At 39.6% G+C, this 14,999-nt stretch overlaps 1 protein-coding gene and 1 pseudogene across 1 annotated transcript; both read right to left on the reverse strand.

The window, feature by feature from the left end:
• Positions 1–10,991: 10,991 nt before the first annotated feature.
• On the reverse strand, positions 10,992–11,951 carry LOC131548502 (olfactory receptor 13C2-like). Its single transcript, XM_058789815.1, has one exon. The coding sequence runs from the start codon at positions 11,949–11,951 to the stop codon at positions 10,992–10,994; it is 960 nt and encodes a 319-aa protein (XP_058645798.1).
• A 1,789-nt stretch (positions 11,952–13,740) lies between these two features.
• Positions 13,741–14,665, reverse strand: LOC131547721 (olfactory receptor 13C2-like; annotated as a pseudogene).
• Between the last annotated feature and the right edge of the window lie 334 nt (positions 14,666–14,999).

Here is a 14,999-nt window from a genome sequence, read left to right on the forward strand (position 1 = left end):
TACAATAATGTATTCATTAAGCAGATGCAATTTTCCAAATTAAAATCAGTGTTAGCAGAGTTGATGGTTATGTTATGGATTGGTTTACTGTCTTTATATCATAATAATGCACTGAAATCAGATGTTTGTCTTGTGTTCTTGCTCTTCTTTTGGGCCACTATTGCCCCTTCAAAATGTTAACCTTCCTCTACCGTTCAGTTCCTTCTCCATCCAAATGCAGCCACAGGACCTCTGCTCTTCCACTTTTTTACAAACCACCAAAGAACACCAAATATCTGATTTAGATGAGCTGAATATGTATAAAACGTGTAATTGATAACTTTTTAAAGATGTGCCCCTCCAAGACAAGTCATGACATGATACATTGACAAGTCATAAATTAATGTTAAGTTAATGATGAGTTAGTAATATTGTGCCCCCCCCCCCCCAAGTAAAGTCATGACATTATGACACATTAACAAGTCATGAATTAATGTTAAGTTAATGATGAGTTAGTAATATTGTGCCCCCCCCCCCCCAAGTAAAGTCATGACAAAACTTAAAATATTTACGTATCTTTTATATCAAGATATTCTTATCAATGCATTTTTATCATTTTATCAATAAGTGATTTAGACATTTATGCATTTAGCAGACGCTTTTATCCAAAGCGACTTACATTGCATTCAAGTTACAGTTTTTACATTTTATCAGCTCTTGCTTTCCCTGGGAATCGAACCCATGAGCTTGGCGTTGCTAGCGCCATGCTCTACTATTTGAGCTACAGGAAAGACATTTAGACCTCTTAACCTACCTCCAAACCTAAACCTACCCATTTTATAAACATGCAAGCAAATAACCATTTTAGTAACAATAAGCATTAAAAAAGTTTTTATAATCGCTAATCCCACTCCTACATCTACACCTAAACATAGCTATTTCTGTACAGTAGAAGAAAAACATGACAGACAGATAAATGCAATTACAATCATTTATTTACAATAGTCTAACCTTGAGGTCATAAACGCATGAATTAGTATTTCTGCATTTGACGTTGAGAGCATAGGTCGCAATTTAGATATGTTTTTGAGATGGAAAAACGCAGTTTTACAGATGCTAGAAACATGGCTTTCAAATGAAAGATTGATATCTTAATTTGAGCAGAATTTATGTTGTTAATCGCTGAAAATATTATCCAGATTATTTTCCTGATCCTCTCGCTCTCCGTGAAGGCGCGTGCGTGCTGCTAGCATCATTCAAATACTGTCACGATTTCGGTGGGGGCTGCCTTGCTTTTGTTGTCCTGGAGCACATGGCCTTTTGTTTTGACAGCTGGCCATGTGCTCCGCTGTCATATGGTGTTTTCTCCGCCCCTCTTGTTATCCGGGTTCGAATTCTCCCTCCTCACCTGCACCCTATTTTGTCCTCATTTTCTCCCCTTTATAAACCCCTCATGTTTGCTGTCTGGTGTCAGTCCGTAAGCATTATACTGATGTTCAGTTTATCTCGCTGCCAGTTGTGTTTTCTGACCCGTTCTCGTTCTGTTTATTTTTCTAGTCCTGTCGGTCTGGCGCTCCTGTTTTGCTCCTCCGTTTGTTTTGTTTTTGTTGCCGGCTGCTCTAGGACTCTGGTTGGCTCTCCGCCGTGGCTTTTCTCTGCCCATGCACCTTCACGATCACCCCTTCCGATCCTCCTTTGCTCGCGCTCGGCGCCTCCTCTGGATTTCAGCGGCCGCTGTCTATGACCTCCCCGCCGCTCTGCCCTGCTGGATTTGGTGAAGCCGGTAGGATCTTCGCGCTGTTCAATTGGACTATTTACTTGCGGGTTAAGCCATTCGGCTTATTTTTGGGACTGAGCTTTTTTGTTTTGTTTTTTTGTTGTTTCAATAAACTCGTTTTATTCACCTGCCATTGGATCCCGGTCTCGTTCCTGATAAATACACACCTCACCAGAAACACGGCATGTCGCAATCTGTGACGAAGGCAGGCGAGAGCCAATGAGTGTTCGATTATCCTGCTGTAAAACCTGACGTTTGAAACGGCAACATTTGAATTTGTAACGAACGCGTCAGTCAGCGCGGGCTTTGCTGTTTACGGTCGCTGGACTCGCTGCTCGGGATGAAGATCGTCGAATAAAGGCTTGGATTTGGGTCTGTTCCTCGCAGTCGTGTGGATTCTGAAGATCTGGATTACAGCGCACGAATAAAATTGTTTCATTTCGTAATTATGTTGCGGTTTTGGTGGGGTTTTTTTGTTTTTATAGTTCTATTGTCAGTAACAGCATGTGAGAAAACGCCTTTTGTGGCCCATGGCAAACAAAGTAAACATTTCATGGCAAGTAAAGGTTAAACGATTTCAAATGTTATTTATTTTAAGGTTTAAAGTTAAGTCTTGTTTAACTTGTAGGCCTATTATTGGAAACGAGCCGGCAGCAGAAATCACACAATAAAACGAAATGTTATTATTTCATATTAAGTAAACGAGTAAACAATTTAATGATGCAATTGAAAAGGTAATTGATATGACAACTAATAATAAAATTAATTCCGCGATTTCAATATTCATAAGGATTCATTTTTGTCAATATGTAAGTATTTGTACATTTAGATGCTGAAAATACGTTAGTATTGTACGTTTTAGTGCCTGTAAAAACGTAAGTAAATACGTTATATAGAACCACATTTTACGTAAAATACATATGAATTATCATGAGATCACATTGGACTACTTGACTGTACACATTATTAATAAATCATTAACAACTCATAGATTAACTAACAAACTCATGCCTTGTTAATGTATCATTATGCCATGACTTTACTTGGGGGGACACAATATTATTAACTCATCATTAACTTAACATTAATTCATGACTTGTTAATGTATCATAATGTCATGACTTTACTTGGGGGGGCACAATATTATTAACTCATCATTAATTACTTATAGCTTAACATGAATTCATGAGTTGTCAATGTATCATGTCATGACTTGTCTTGGAGAGGCACATCTTTAAAAAGTTATCAATTACACGTTTTATACATATTCAGCTCATCTAAATCAGATATTTGGTGTTCTTTGGTGGTTTGTAAAAAAGTGGAAGAGCAGAGGTCCTGTGGCTGCATTTGGATGGAGAAGGAACTGAACGGTAGGAGGAAGGTTAACATTTTGAAGGGGCAATAGTGGCCCAAAAGAAGAGCAAGAACACAAGACAAACGTCTGATTTCAGTGCATTATTATGATATAAAGACAGTAAACCAATCCATAACATAACCATAAACTCTGCTAACACTGATTTTAATTTGGAAAATTGCATCTGCTTAATGAATACATTATTGTAGGAGGGCAGCAGTGGAATCACTCAAAACAGGATGAGATTAAGTTGTTTTTAATTATGAATGCATCATTGTGCGTTGGATGAGTTAGGTTAAACGTAAATATTGCAAGAAATCCACTGTCATTCACTGATGTTTGTGACATAGCTGCAGGTGGAAAATTTATAAACAATTTTGCAGTGTGCCATTTTCATGAATCTTTCTTCTAGAGCACGTTTGATTTAGTTTACCCCAAAGTGTTAATTAATACATTAACTAAAATGTAATTAAGGTGGTGTTATTCATGCGGTAATTCATATGACTCATGTCGTAGTTAAGTTAGTTCTTCATTAGTTCTTGATTAATACATGTCTTAACTCTTCATTAGTTCATAGTCAAGTAATTATTAATTAAGGTATTAGTACATGATAATTCATGTACTGTTATTGTAAAGTGTTACCGAACTACTGTATACAGGTTGATAATTAATATGAATAATACATAATGTATAATTAATTCTAATGTAAAGGTCATGGTAACCCACTAGCAATGACTCAAGTATCACCAAATTCTTCAGAAGGAATTATTCTAAAGTGAAGATCATGATAACTCCCTAGTAATAACTGAAATCATTGTAAGCTTTTGAGGTTTTTGTAAAGTATTGAATAGTAATTATTCAGGTGTTACTACATCCTTCTAAAGGAATTAGTAATTTTTTGGATCAGTATTCTAAAGTGAAGATCGTGATATCTCCTTAGTAATTACTGAAGTCCTTGTAAACTTTTGAGGTTTTTGTAAGGTTCTCTTAGTAATTCATTTAGCTAGATTTGGTAACACTTAAATCATTACTAGTGGGTTACCGTGATCTTCACTTTAGAATACTGATCCAAGTAATTAGTAGTTCATTTAGAAGGATTTGGTTATACTTGAGTCATTACTAGTGGGTTACCATGATCTTCATTTTAGAATTAATTATTCATTATGCATAATTCACATTAATTATGAACCTGTATAAAGTAGTTCTTAGGAGTTCTCAGGATATATGAAAAAAAAATAAAATAGTAGTTATTGGTTAGCTAATAGTGAACTACCAGTTTCAACGTAGAGCTATTACTTTATAAATCGTTAATAAGAGTTTCTTGTTAGTTAATATTAGTTACTACAATGTTAATAGTGCATTAGTCATTTGTTCCTGTGTAGTTATTCATTAACGACAGAACAGTATTCTAAAGTGTTACCGATGAAAATGGTAGTTCACTGTGTTTAACTTATCGGTCCGGATGGATGCCGGAGTGCGGATGCAGTCCGCCTTTTGAATATCAGTTATACAAGTATTTAAGGATAAAAGACTCAAGTTGCTCAAGTCCTTTTCCTCAATTGGAGTCAAGCCTGGAGTCATTTCAGGTCGAGTCTGAGTCAAGTCTGAAGTCTATAAAAATGCAACTCAAGTGCGACTCGAGTCCGAGTCACTAACTCGATTGCCCAACTCTGCTACACATTGATAAAGACAAATAACTACAGAAACTCATTTTGATGAGTTGTATTATGTGTTTTCCTCCAGGTAATATTAGCAATAGTTCCCCTTTCAACAAGCCACCAGTTTTACCAAGCATTGTATATTGCATAATACTTATGGGACTATATACCATTCATAGGTGAAACCCATTCTCACTCCCGCAAATTGAAGGAAAATCCGCGTCACCCCAAAAGCGTTCTTTAGCATCTTTATTGCAATTCAGATAACTTAACTGTGTTATAATAACTGTGTCCCTCTCTCTTCGTGTTCTGGGGAGAGTGTTATTTCGGCAACCAGATCTAAATCGGGGTCGGGAGGAAAATTATTCTAAGCGGGTGGGAGTAGGAATAAAAACAGTCCCACGCAGACTTCTACTTGGACGCAATAGCAGCAAACCACAGCACTGTGGGCGTCAGGTCTTTTGGAAAGTACAACCTAATTATTAGGTTTCATAAAGGTGAAGATGGATGAAGATGGCCCTCCTGATTGGGCTCATCTCCATCAAGAGGCTGGGGGAACTACAAGCCCTGTTAGCAAATCATGCCTAGAGTTTGGCCCAGCAGACTCTGGCACTGTCCTGAGATGCCCAGATGCACTGTAAAAATAATTCCGTAAAATTTACGGTAAAAGAAATGGCAGCTGTGGTTGCCAGAATTTTACCGTAAAAATATGGCAATGTTTGGCAAACCTAAAGCAATGTTTTAGGTTTTACAGTTTTAACTTAAATTTACAGTTAAATACCGTACTGAAATCTGTTTTGTACCTTTGTAATATACTGATAACCACCAAAAGCAGGTGATGATGAGAAAGTCACATGATGAACCAAAGCCTATCACAAGCAGCTTTTAAATATTTACATATAATGTCATGCAGGGAATTCTGGGAATGTCAATTTACGGTTATTCACTGTAAATCATACATTCTTTTCCACTTCCAAAAACGGTATATTACCGTAAAATTACATGTAAAGTTGTCAGCTCTGTCTTGTGTTTCCCCTCCTCTCGTGCCCATATTTGGTTTGTTCCTTTTCCTGTGATTATTAGTTTATTAGTCCCCAGCCGTGTGTGATTGTTCCCCACCTGTTTCAGTTCTCCTCCCTTGATTTCTGTGTGTTTATAAGCCCTGTGTTTCCCTGTCTCCACGTCGGTTGTTAATTGTTACTCGTGTGTAATTGGTGTCCTGCTTTCCTTTGATCCTGAGTGCACATTAAAGTCTATGTTGGAAGAAACTCCTGGTCCCCGCGTTTCCCTGGTCGCAGCAGGACCGTGACAGAACAACCGACCGCAAAAACCTAACTTCTTCCGTTTTCCCCCCGGTTTTGGTTTCCCGTTTTGTCAGTTTTTTGTTGTTCCTGTTTTCTGTTTTTTCCCCGCGGCGATGGAGGTCGCCGCAGAGTTCGTCGCCCTAGCCTGCAGAGATCTCCCCTTCGTGGAGTTCGCCTGGGAGTTCTGCAGGCTCGCCACGGCGACGGCGTGGGAGGATGCCACCATCAACTCGCTGTTCTGGATCGGGGCAAATTATCATCGCCCCGTGGACCTCCCAGACACCACAGGACTGAACTGGAGGGAAGGGATCCTCCGGTGTTTGGAGAGAGTCCAGCCCCGATCCAGAACCAGCCCGCCGCCGTTCGCGGCCAACGCAAGCCCGCCGCTGGTCGCGGCCCACGAAAGCCCACCGCCGTCCGCGGCTCCCTCTCACCAGCCGCCGTTCGCGGCCCACGAAGGCCCGCCGCCGTCCGCGGCTCTTTCTCACCAGCCGCCGATCGCGGCCCAGGCAAGCCCGCCGGCAGAGAGTGTGGCAAGCCCGCCGGGAGAGAATGGGGCAAAACTGCCAGTGCCGGCCCCTAGTGTCTGCGCCATGAAGGCGCACCCAAGAATCTCCGCTGGTCCCGTCCAGCTCCGCGCTGCCAGAGCGCCCCCCAGTGCCTGCACCACGAAGGCGCTTCCAAGAGTCTCCGCTGGTCCCGTCCAGCTCCGCGCTGCCAGAGCGCCCCCATGCCTGCGCCACGAAGGCGCCCCCAAGAATCTCCGCTGGTCCCGTCCAGCTCCGCGCTGCCAGAGCGCCCCCCCATGCCTGCGCCACGAAGGCGCCCCCAAGAATCTCCGCTGGTCCCGTCCAGCTCCGCACTGCCAGAGCGCCCCCCAGTGCCTGCGCCACGAAGGCGCTCCCCAGAGTCACCGCTGGTCCGGTCCAGCACAGCGCTTCCAGAGCGCCCCCCAGTGCCTGCGCCAAGAAGGCGTCCCCAAGAGTCTCCGCTGGTCCCGTCCAGCACAGCGCTTCCAGAGCGCCCCCCAGTGCCTGCGCCACGAAGGCGCTCCCAAGAGTCTCCGCTGGTCCCGTCCAGCACAGCGCTTCCAGAGCGCCCCCCAGTGCCTGCGCCACGAAGGCGCTCCCAAGAGTCCGCTTCCCCTGAACCCCAGCCCAAGACCACCTCTAATTTCCCCAGGAAAATTTAGGGGGGGGGGGAGGTAGTAGGGCTCCGGCCAGAGAGGCCGAGGTGGGGGCTGGGGCCGAGGTCTCGGAGGCAGATACGCCATGGCATCCCGAGTCCTCTGATCCGCCATGGCCGCCGGACTCCCCTTATCCGCCACGGCATCCTGAGTCCCATGATCCGCCATGGCATCCTGAGTCCCCTGATCCGCCATGGCCGCCAGACTCCCCTGATCCGCCATGGCCGCCGGACTCCTCTAGTCCGCCATGGCATCCTGAGTCCCCTGATCCTCCATGGCCGCCAGACTCCCCTGATCCGCCATGGCCGCCCGAGTCCCCTGATCCGCCATGGCTCCGGTAACGGGCGCCGCCCTGGAGGCCGTCTGTGTCTCCTGATCCCTAGAGGCCTCCAGAGAATAGAATAGAATATGTAAGTTCTAGTATTAGCTGGTTTTAACGTTTTTCGAAAACGGCTAAAGACTCAGCTGCTCGAATTATGATAGGCAGGTTATGCCTATCGACCATATACAGTTATGCCATCGACCATATACAGTTAGGTCCGTATATATTTGGACACTGACACAAATTTCATAATTTCAGCTCTGTATGCCACCAGAACAGAATTAAAAATAAACCAATCAAGATGAAATTGAAGTGCAGACTTTAAGCTTTAATTCAAAAATAGAACATAAAATGCTTAAAAAAAAATTATACACAGTCCCCCCATTTTCAGAGGCTCAAATGTAATTGGAGAAATAAATATAATCATAAATAAAATTTTAATTTTTAATATTTTGTTGAGGATCCTTTGCAGGCAATGACTGCCTTAAGTCTGGAACTCATTGACCTGACAAGAGACTGGGTTTCCTCCATTGTGATGCTTTGCCAGGCCTTTACTGCAGCTGACTTCAGTTGTTGTGTGTTTGTGGGTCTTTCTGCCTTTATTTTTGTCTTCAGCAAGTGAAATGCATGCTCATTTGGGTTGAAATCAGGAGATTGACTTGGCCATTGCAGAATATTCCATTTTTTTACCAGTATGTTTTAGGTCATCGTCCATTTGTACTATGAAGCGCCGCCCAATCAACTTTGCTGTATTTGACTGAATCTGGGCATTGAGTATATCCCTATTCACTTCAGAATTCATCCGGCTGCTTCTGTCTTCTGTCACATCATCACTAAACACCAGTAACCCAGTGCCACTGGAAGCCATGCATGCTCCTGCCATCACACTGCTCCACCATGTTTCACAGATGATGCTGTATGCTTTGGATCATGAGCTGTTCCAAGCCTTCTCCATACTTTTTCTTCCTGTCATTCTGGAATAGGTTGATCTTAATTTCAGCCGTCCAAAGAATGCTTTTCCAGAAGTGGTCTGGCTTTTTTAGATGTGTTTTGGCAAAGTCTAATCTGGCCTTGTTTGCAGCTTGTGGTGAAGCCTCTGTATTTGCTCTGGTGAAGTCTTCTCTTGATTGTAGACAGTGACACGCCTACCTCCTGGAGAGTGTTCTTCACTTGGCAGGATTTTGTGAAAGGGTTTTTCTTTAGCATGGAGAGGATTCTCCGATCATCCACCACTGTTGTCCTCCATGGACGTCCAGGCTTTCTTATGTTGCTGAGCTCACCACTGTGTTTTTCTTTCACCAGAATGTACCAAACTGTTTATTTGGCCACTCCTAATGTTCCTGCTATCTCTCTGATGAATTAGTTTTGTTTTTGAAGCCTAACAATTGTCTGATTCACTTGCATGGAGAGCTCCTTTGACCGCATGATGTGGGTACACAGCAACAGCTTCCAAATGCAAATGGCACACTTGGAATCAACTCCAAACCTTCAACCTGCTTAATTGATGTAGAAATAACGAAAGAATAGCCCACGCCTGTCTATGAAACAGCTTTTGAGTCAGTTGTCCAATCACTTAATTCCCTTGAAAAAGGGAAGTACAAATTAAAGAGCTGTAATTCCTTAACCTTTCCTCCAATTTTAATGAGAATACCCTCAAATTAAAGCTCCGAGTGTGCACTTTAAGCTCATATTAAATAACTGTAACTTGAATATGTTTTGGTCAGCAGTTAAAATAATAAAAATTGTGCCTGTGTCCAAATATATATGGACCTAACTGTAGTTTAAAAAAAGAAGTTGTTGTTTCAAGAGGTCGCTCTTCCGTTACATTGACTCTCACACTACACAGACTGTTACATGTCACTCCATGTCAATACACACAGTTCCCATCATCCATTTCACTGATTACACACTCACATCTGCTACCAGTCAGACACACTTTATAAGCCCTGGACTTCCTCATTCAGATCGCAGAGTTTTGTTCTGCATTTATCACTCTCCTAGTGGTAGCTGCTTTACCGAGCCATTCTGGGTTTCCCGTGTTTAAGTTTAGTCTTGTTCATTCCTTTAATTTATAGCCAGCCTTGGATTTTTCTCGTCTTGTCTTTTGGACTCCCCTGCCTGGACTATTACCGTGTATTTGGATTATCTCTCTTTGTTTTGCCCCCCTGGATTATGTTCGCCGCCGATCGACCCCGTCTGTTCACTGCACTATTCTTGTGTTTTGCCCTTGCCATCTGTGGGTCACATTCATATGATACCTTAATGGTAATGAAATAGCTACTCATCTGTCATACGAGAGAACAGCAAGAGTTAGTGATTGTACTGTAAAAAATAACATATTGGAGAACATATTGGACATGCACAATCCATAAGGTCTCAACTGATTCCCAAATAAAAATGTATCCAGTAGCTGAGGGATCACAGCGGTACTTTCACAAATGTCTGTCAGTGATAAGTTAAACACAGAGATATATTTAGGAGTGTGAAGATTCCGGTCCATAACGATAACAAACATGAGGCAGGAGTTTCCAAGCAAAGAGATAAAATAGACAAAAAACTGAAAAATGTAATAGTATCTCATGTGAGGTATACCAGACAAACCAGTGATGTAGAAGTAAGATGGAATAGAAATATTCTTGTTTTCAGTTAAATCAAGATTCATGGTTAGTTCATTCACTGATAACTTTTTGCATATTGTTAAAAACTTTGACACGCACCTGACATTGAAAGGCTTTCTTGAATATTCAATGTAATATATGTATTTAGAGAATTAAATAGATATATTTTTTTTTTACTATTTTGTGTACAACTATTCTGCAGTCTGTGTTTTTAATGCTTTTTATTCACAAATTTATTTAACAAATCAGTGTAGGCCATTAATTATTTACTTATCAATTCCTTTTCATCTATACTATGCATTTACTTAATATTATTGCAATTACTGATTAAAAGTAAATAAATCAATCAATTTAATAACTATAATTATAGTACAAAAGTAAACACTGTAATTCTCTATTGTTTTGGCCCTTTTTTTGGTGGGTAGCCCAAAGTGCCCCTTTTATTACTTCCCTGAAGAGGTCAGATGGAAAGAAGCAGGGATACAGTTTAAGTAAGGAACAAAAGAATCACACACTAAAGGTAGAATGCTATTACTTTCCCACTCTTTGTTTTATTATTTTAATACCAATGTTATTTATGTGTTTTTTTCTTATTATTATTTAATACATCACAGTAGTGGCTTTAGCATTTGTTGTGGGTTTATGAAGTCATGATACCTCTTGTCTGGCTTGTCATATTAAATTATATTTAGAAATGCAGAACATTGAAGCATAAATTATTCAACAACAACGATAAAACAATACAAATGACAACAGTGTCTGACAATGTTTTTAAAATTGGGGGAAAATGGGTTTATTTTGGAGATGGAAATATGATTCTCCGCTTAAAAATCCTTTTCAAAGAGATTATGAACTCCTCTGTCTTGAATGTGTAGATTATAGGGTTAAGCATTGGAGGAAGTGCAGAGGTCAGAGAGAGATTAATAATCCTTGTGTTCGTGCTTATAATGGAAGAAAGAGCATATGTAAAAGTGATGGGCACATAAAATATGGCCACTACTAATAAATGAGCAGTACATGTCTTTGTGGCTCTTTGACGGTCCTGTGGAGTTGTGATTCTGAACAGTGTCACAGCTATGCATGTATATGAAAAGATTATAAAAAATACTGGAAAGCCAAGAATTAATATCGGGTACAAATCGCTTATCACAGAGCTTGGGAAATTGCTGCTACAGGCAGAATTATATATAGGGCCATGATCACAGTAGAAACTATTTATGATGACAATAACTCTGCAGAAAGAAAGCCTGCTGATGAAAACTGTAGCGACGATTACCATAAGCAGTGCCACTGCCCACGTGACTCCAATTATAACAAGCATTGATCTGTGGGTCACAATCATATGATACCTCAGTGGTAAACAAATTGCTACTAATCTGTCAAAAGACAGAACAGCAAGATTTAAGGACTGTGTGGAAATAGATACAAAGACAGAGAACATATTACACAAGCACAATGCATACGGAATCAACTGATTCTCAAACAAAAACATATCCAGTAGCGGAGGGATCACAGCAGTACTCTCACAAATGTCTGTCAGTGATAAATTAAAGATAGCGATATATTTAGGTGTGTGAAGATTTCGGTCTATAATAATAACAAGCATGAGGCAGGAGTTTCCAAGCAAAGAAATAATGTAGACAAAAAACAAGAATATATAATAGTACCTTATGTGAGGTATACCATAAAAACCACTGATATAGAAATAAGACGGGATGGAAATATTCCTGTTTTCAGTGAAATCAACATTCATGGCGAGTTCACTCACTGATACTCTATTCATCCTGTACAGGTAAAAAAAAACAAGCAGGTTTATTATTATTATTCAACATGGTAAGTAAAAATTTAATTATATTTTCCTCTACAACAAATATGCAGTAAAATGTATATACACACACACACATATTCCTTTATATTTAAGACTCAAAATTTAATTTCTCCAGAACAAAGCCAAACATATGGACATATTAGGCATTTCAAGCTCTAAAAGCATAATTACATTTTAACATGCATTGTAAAAACTTCCATTGCGCTATTAAACTAAAATTTTGCATACAACATGCAAGATTTTGTATAATACTTGCTGTAAATACAGTAGATAAGGTGTACTCACAGAAAGAAAGATGTGACCATGGAAGTCTTGCTCAAGTACAGAAACGGCATTGTAAAAAGACTTCCCCAGACCTGATACATACTGAACTATATATCCTTCAGATCCGAATGGCAGGCCTCTCCAGGCTTGTCAGTTGACCAATCATAGCACAGATCTGGCATGATCAGGTACGTCAGAATCTAATACACTGACTAATATACAGGGATGCGCAAAACTGCAGTAGCGAAGGAAGCCCTTAACCCACAAAATGTGCTATAAGAAGCTATAAGTTAGGGTTGGTTGCATATCTAAAGCTTTACATATCGCTACAGAAATTGTTTAAATGTTTTCCATGCTTGTTAAATGAACCATAAACAATTATTACACATGCACCTATAGAACACAGGTGCAGTTTACAGACTATAATTAATGCTTAGGACATTGATGAGATTAAAGAGATATTTCTACTGACTTTGACCAAAAGAATGATGCCTATAGGGTTCCTCAACATGCTAAGCTGGCTCAGCATGGTGTCCTCCATGGCAGATGTGTTTGCTTGCTCCTCTCTTTAACATGAAATGGTGTGAGGACAACAATCTCATTATTCCATTCCTGTTCATCAAATGCCCGTGAAACTTGTTCGGTTTATGTCTTGAGGGCATTTCTTTTTTTCTTGTTGCTTTTTGCTGAGTAACATATATATTATTATTTCTAATTATCATGATTAAAAAATATTTTTGCAACTTTTGCCTTATAGGACAGTTAAGGATAAAAAGGGAACTAAAGGGAGAGTAGAGAGGGAAACAGAATTGGGAAAAGTTCTTGAGTTGGGGTGCAAACACTAGTCACCTGGCAAAAAATACTTTATATATGCAAGTTAATTTAAAAGACTGTAATTGTCATATACATTGTTAATGTAAATACGTCAAGTGATTTTGTAGTATTTAAGGTTGCTGAAAAGCAGCCAGTCACCTTTAAAAGTATAAGCTTAACATGACTTCAAAATAAAATATAACAAAAAATGTAACAAGAAAAACAAAACTTTGAAGCATTAAATGAACAAAAAGCTACTAATCAGTAAAACCAACTGCAACATCAAGGCCCAAAATTAATATAAATTGTCATTATGATAAATTGTCATTTATGAATTTTATGGACATTAAAAACAAAAGCACAGCAATGTAGAAATATGAGATGGTCAGTATAATTGGAGTACAGATACAGAGGACCTGGATGAATGGAAGTTTATATGTGCAGATAAAGCTGACAGCATGGTACCTGTTGCGTTTGTTTGTTTTTGTTTTTTTGTTTATATAGAAACTGTGATATTGGATTGTTGAAACGCATAATAAAATTGAGAATTTTGAAATGTTAATTACTGTAAACATCATGAAGAAATCCACTACTACAACTACAACTATTACCATTAATAAAGAGGGAGGAAAGAGGTTTACTTTGAAGATGGGAATATGAATCTTTGTTTAAGAAGTCTTTTCACAGACACCATAAACTCCTCAGTCATGAATGTGTAAATTATTGGGTTAAGTACTGGAGGAAGAGAAGAAGTCGGGGAAAGATTAATGATCCTTGTGTTCGTGTTAATAAAGGGCCAAAATGCATATGTAAAAGTGATGGGTACATCAAATATAGCCACTAATATTAAATGAGCAGAACATGTCTTTGTGGCTCGTTGATGGTCTTGTGGGGTTGTGATTCTGAACAATGTCACACCTATACATGTATAGGTAACAACAATAAAAACCTCTGGTAACCCAAGGATGATCACAGGGTACAAAATGGATATCACAAAGCTCAGAAAATAATCGCTACAGGCAGAACATGATATAGGCCCATGATCACAGTAGAAACTATTAACAGTTCAAACAACTCTGCAGAAAGACAGTTTAGTGAGGAATATGATTGCAGATGTTGCTATCAACAGTCCTATTATCCATGAATCACCAATCATAACAAGCACTCATCTGTGGGTCACAATCATATGATACCTCAGTGGTAAACAAATAGCTACTAATATGTCAAAAGACAAAATAGTGAGAGTCATTGATTGCACTGTAAATCCATACGGAATGAACTAATTTCCAAACAAGTATGCTTCTAGTTGCTGAGGGATCGCAGCAGTAGTCTCACAAATGTCTATCAGTGATAAATTAAAGACAGCGATATATTTAGGTGTGTAAAGATTTCAGTCCATAATAATAACAATCATAAGAAAAGAGTTTCCTAGAACAGTAATAATGTAGACAAAAAAACAGAAATATATAATAGTATCTAATGTGAGATACACCAGAAAAACCAGTGACGTAGAAATAAGACGGGATGGAAATATTCCTGTTTTCAGTGAAATCTGGATTCATGGTCAACTCAGTCACTCATCCTGTATTCAGCCTGTCTGGATGGAGTTGCATGTTACATAGTTTGGGGGGAAAATCATAATTTTATTATGTCCTTTACTACAAATTCTGCAATTCAAGAAAAACAGACAGATACTTAAACATATCTTGTTGTAACTACAGAAAATTGCCTAATGATTTTCATAAGCAATTATAATAAAGTGTTTTTCTTAGTGCTGTCAATCGATTAAAAAATGTAATTGTGTTAATCACAGTCATGGACTGTGATTAATCATGATTAATCACAAATTTAAAATACTAGGATTTACCTGTAAATGTGTTGAAATAAAGAAATGCA

This window comes from Onychostoma macrolepis, chromosome 10 (genome assembly GCF_012432095.1).
Source record: "Onychostoma macrolepis isolate SWU-2019 chromosome 10, ASM1243209v1, whole genome shotgun sequence".
Classification (NCBI taxonomy): Eukaryota; Metazoa; Chordata; class Actinopteri; order Cypriniformes; family Cyprinidae; genus Onychostoma; species Onychostoma macrolepis.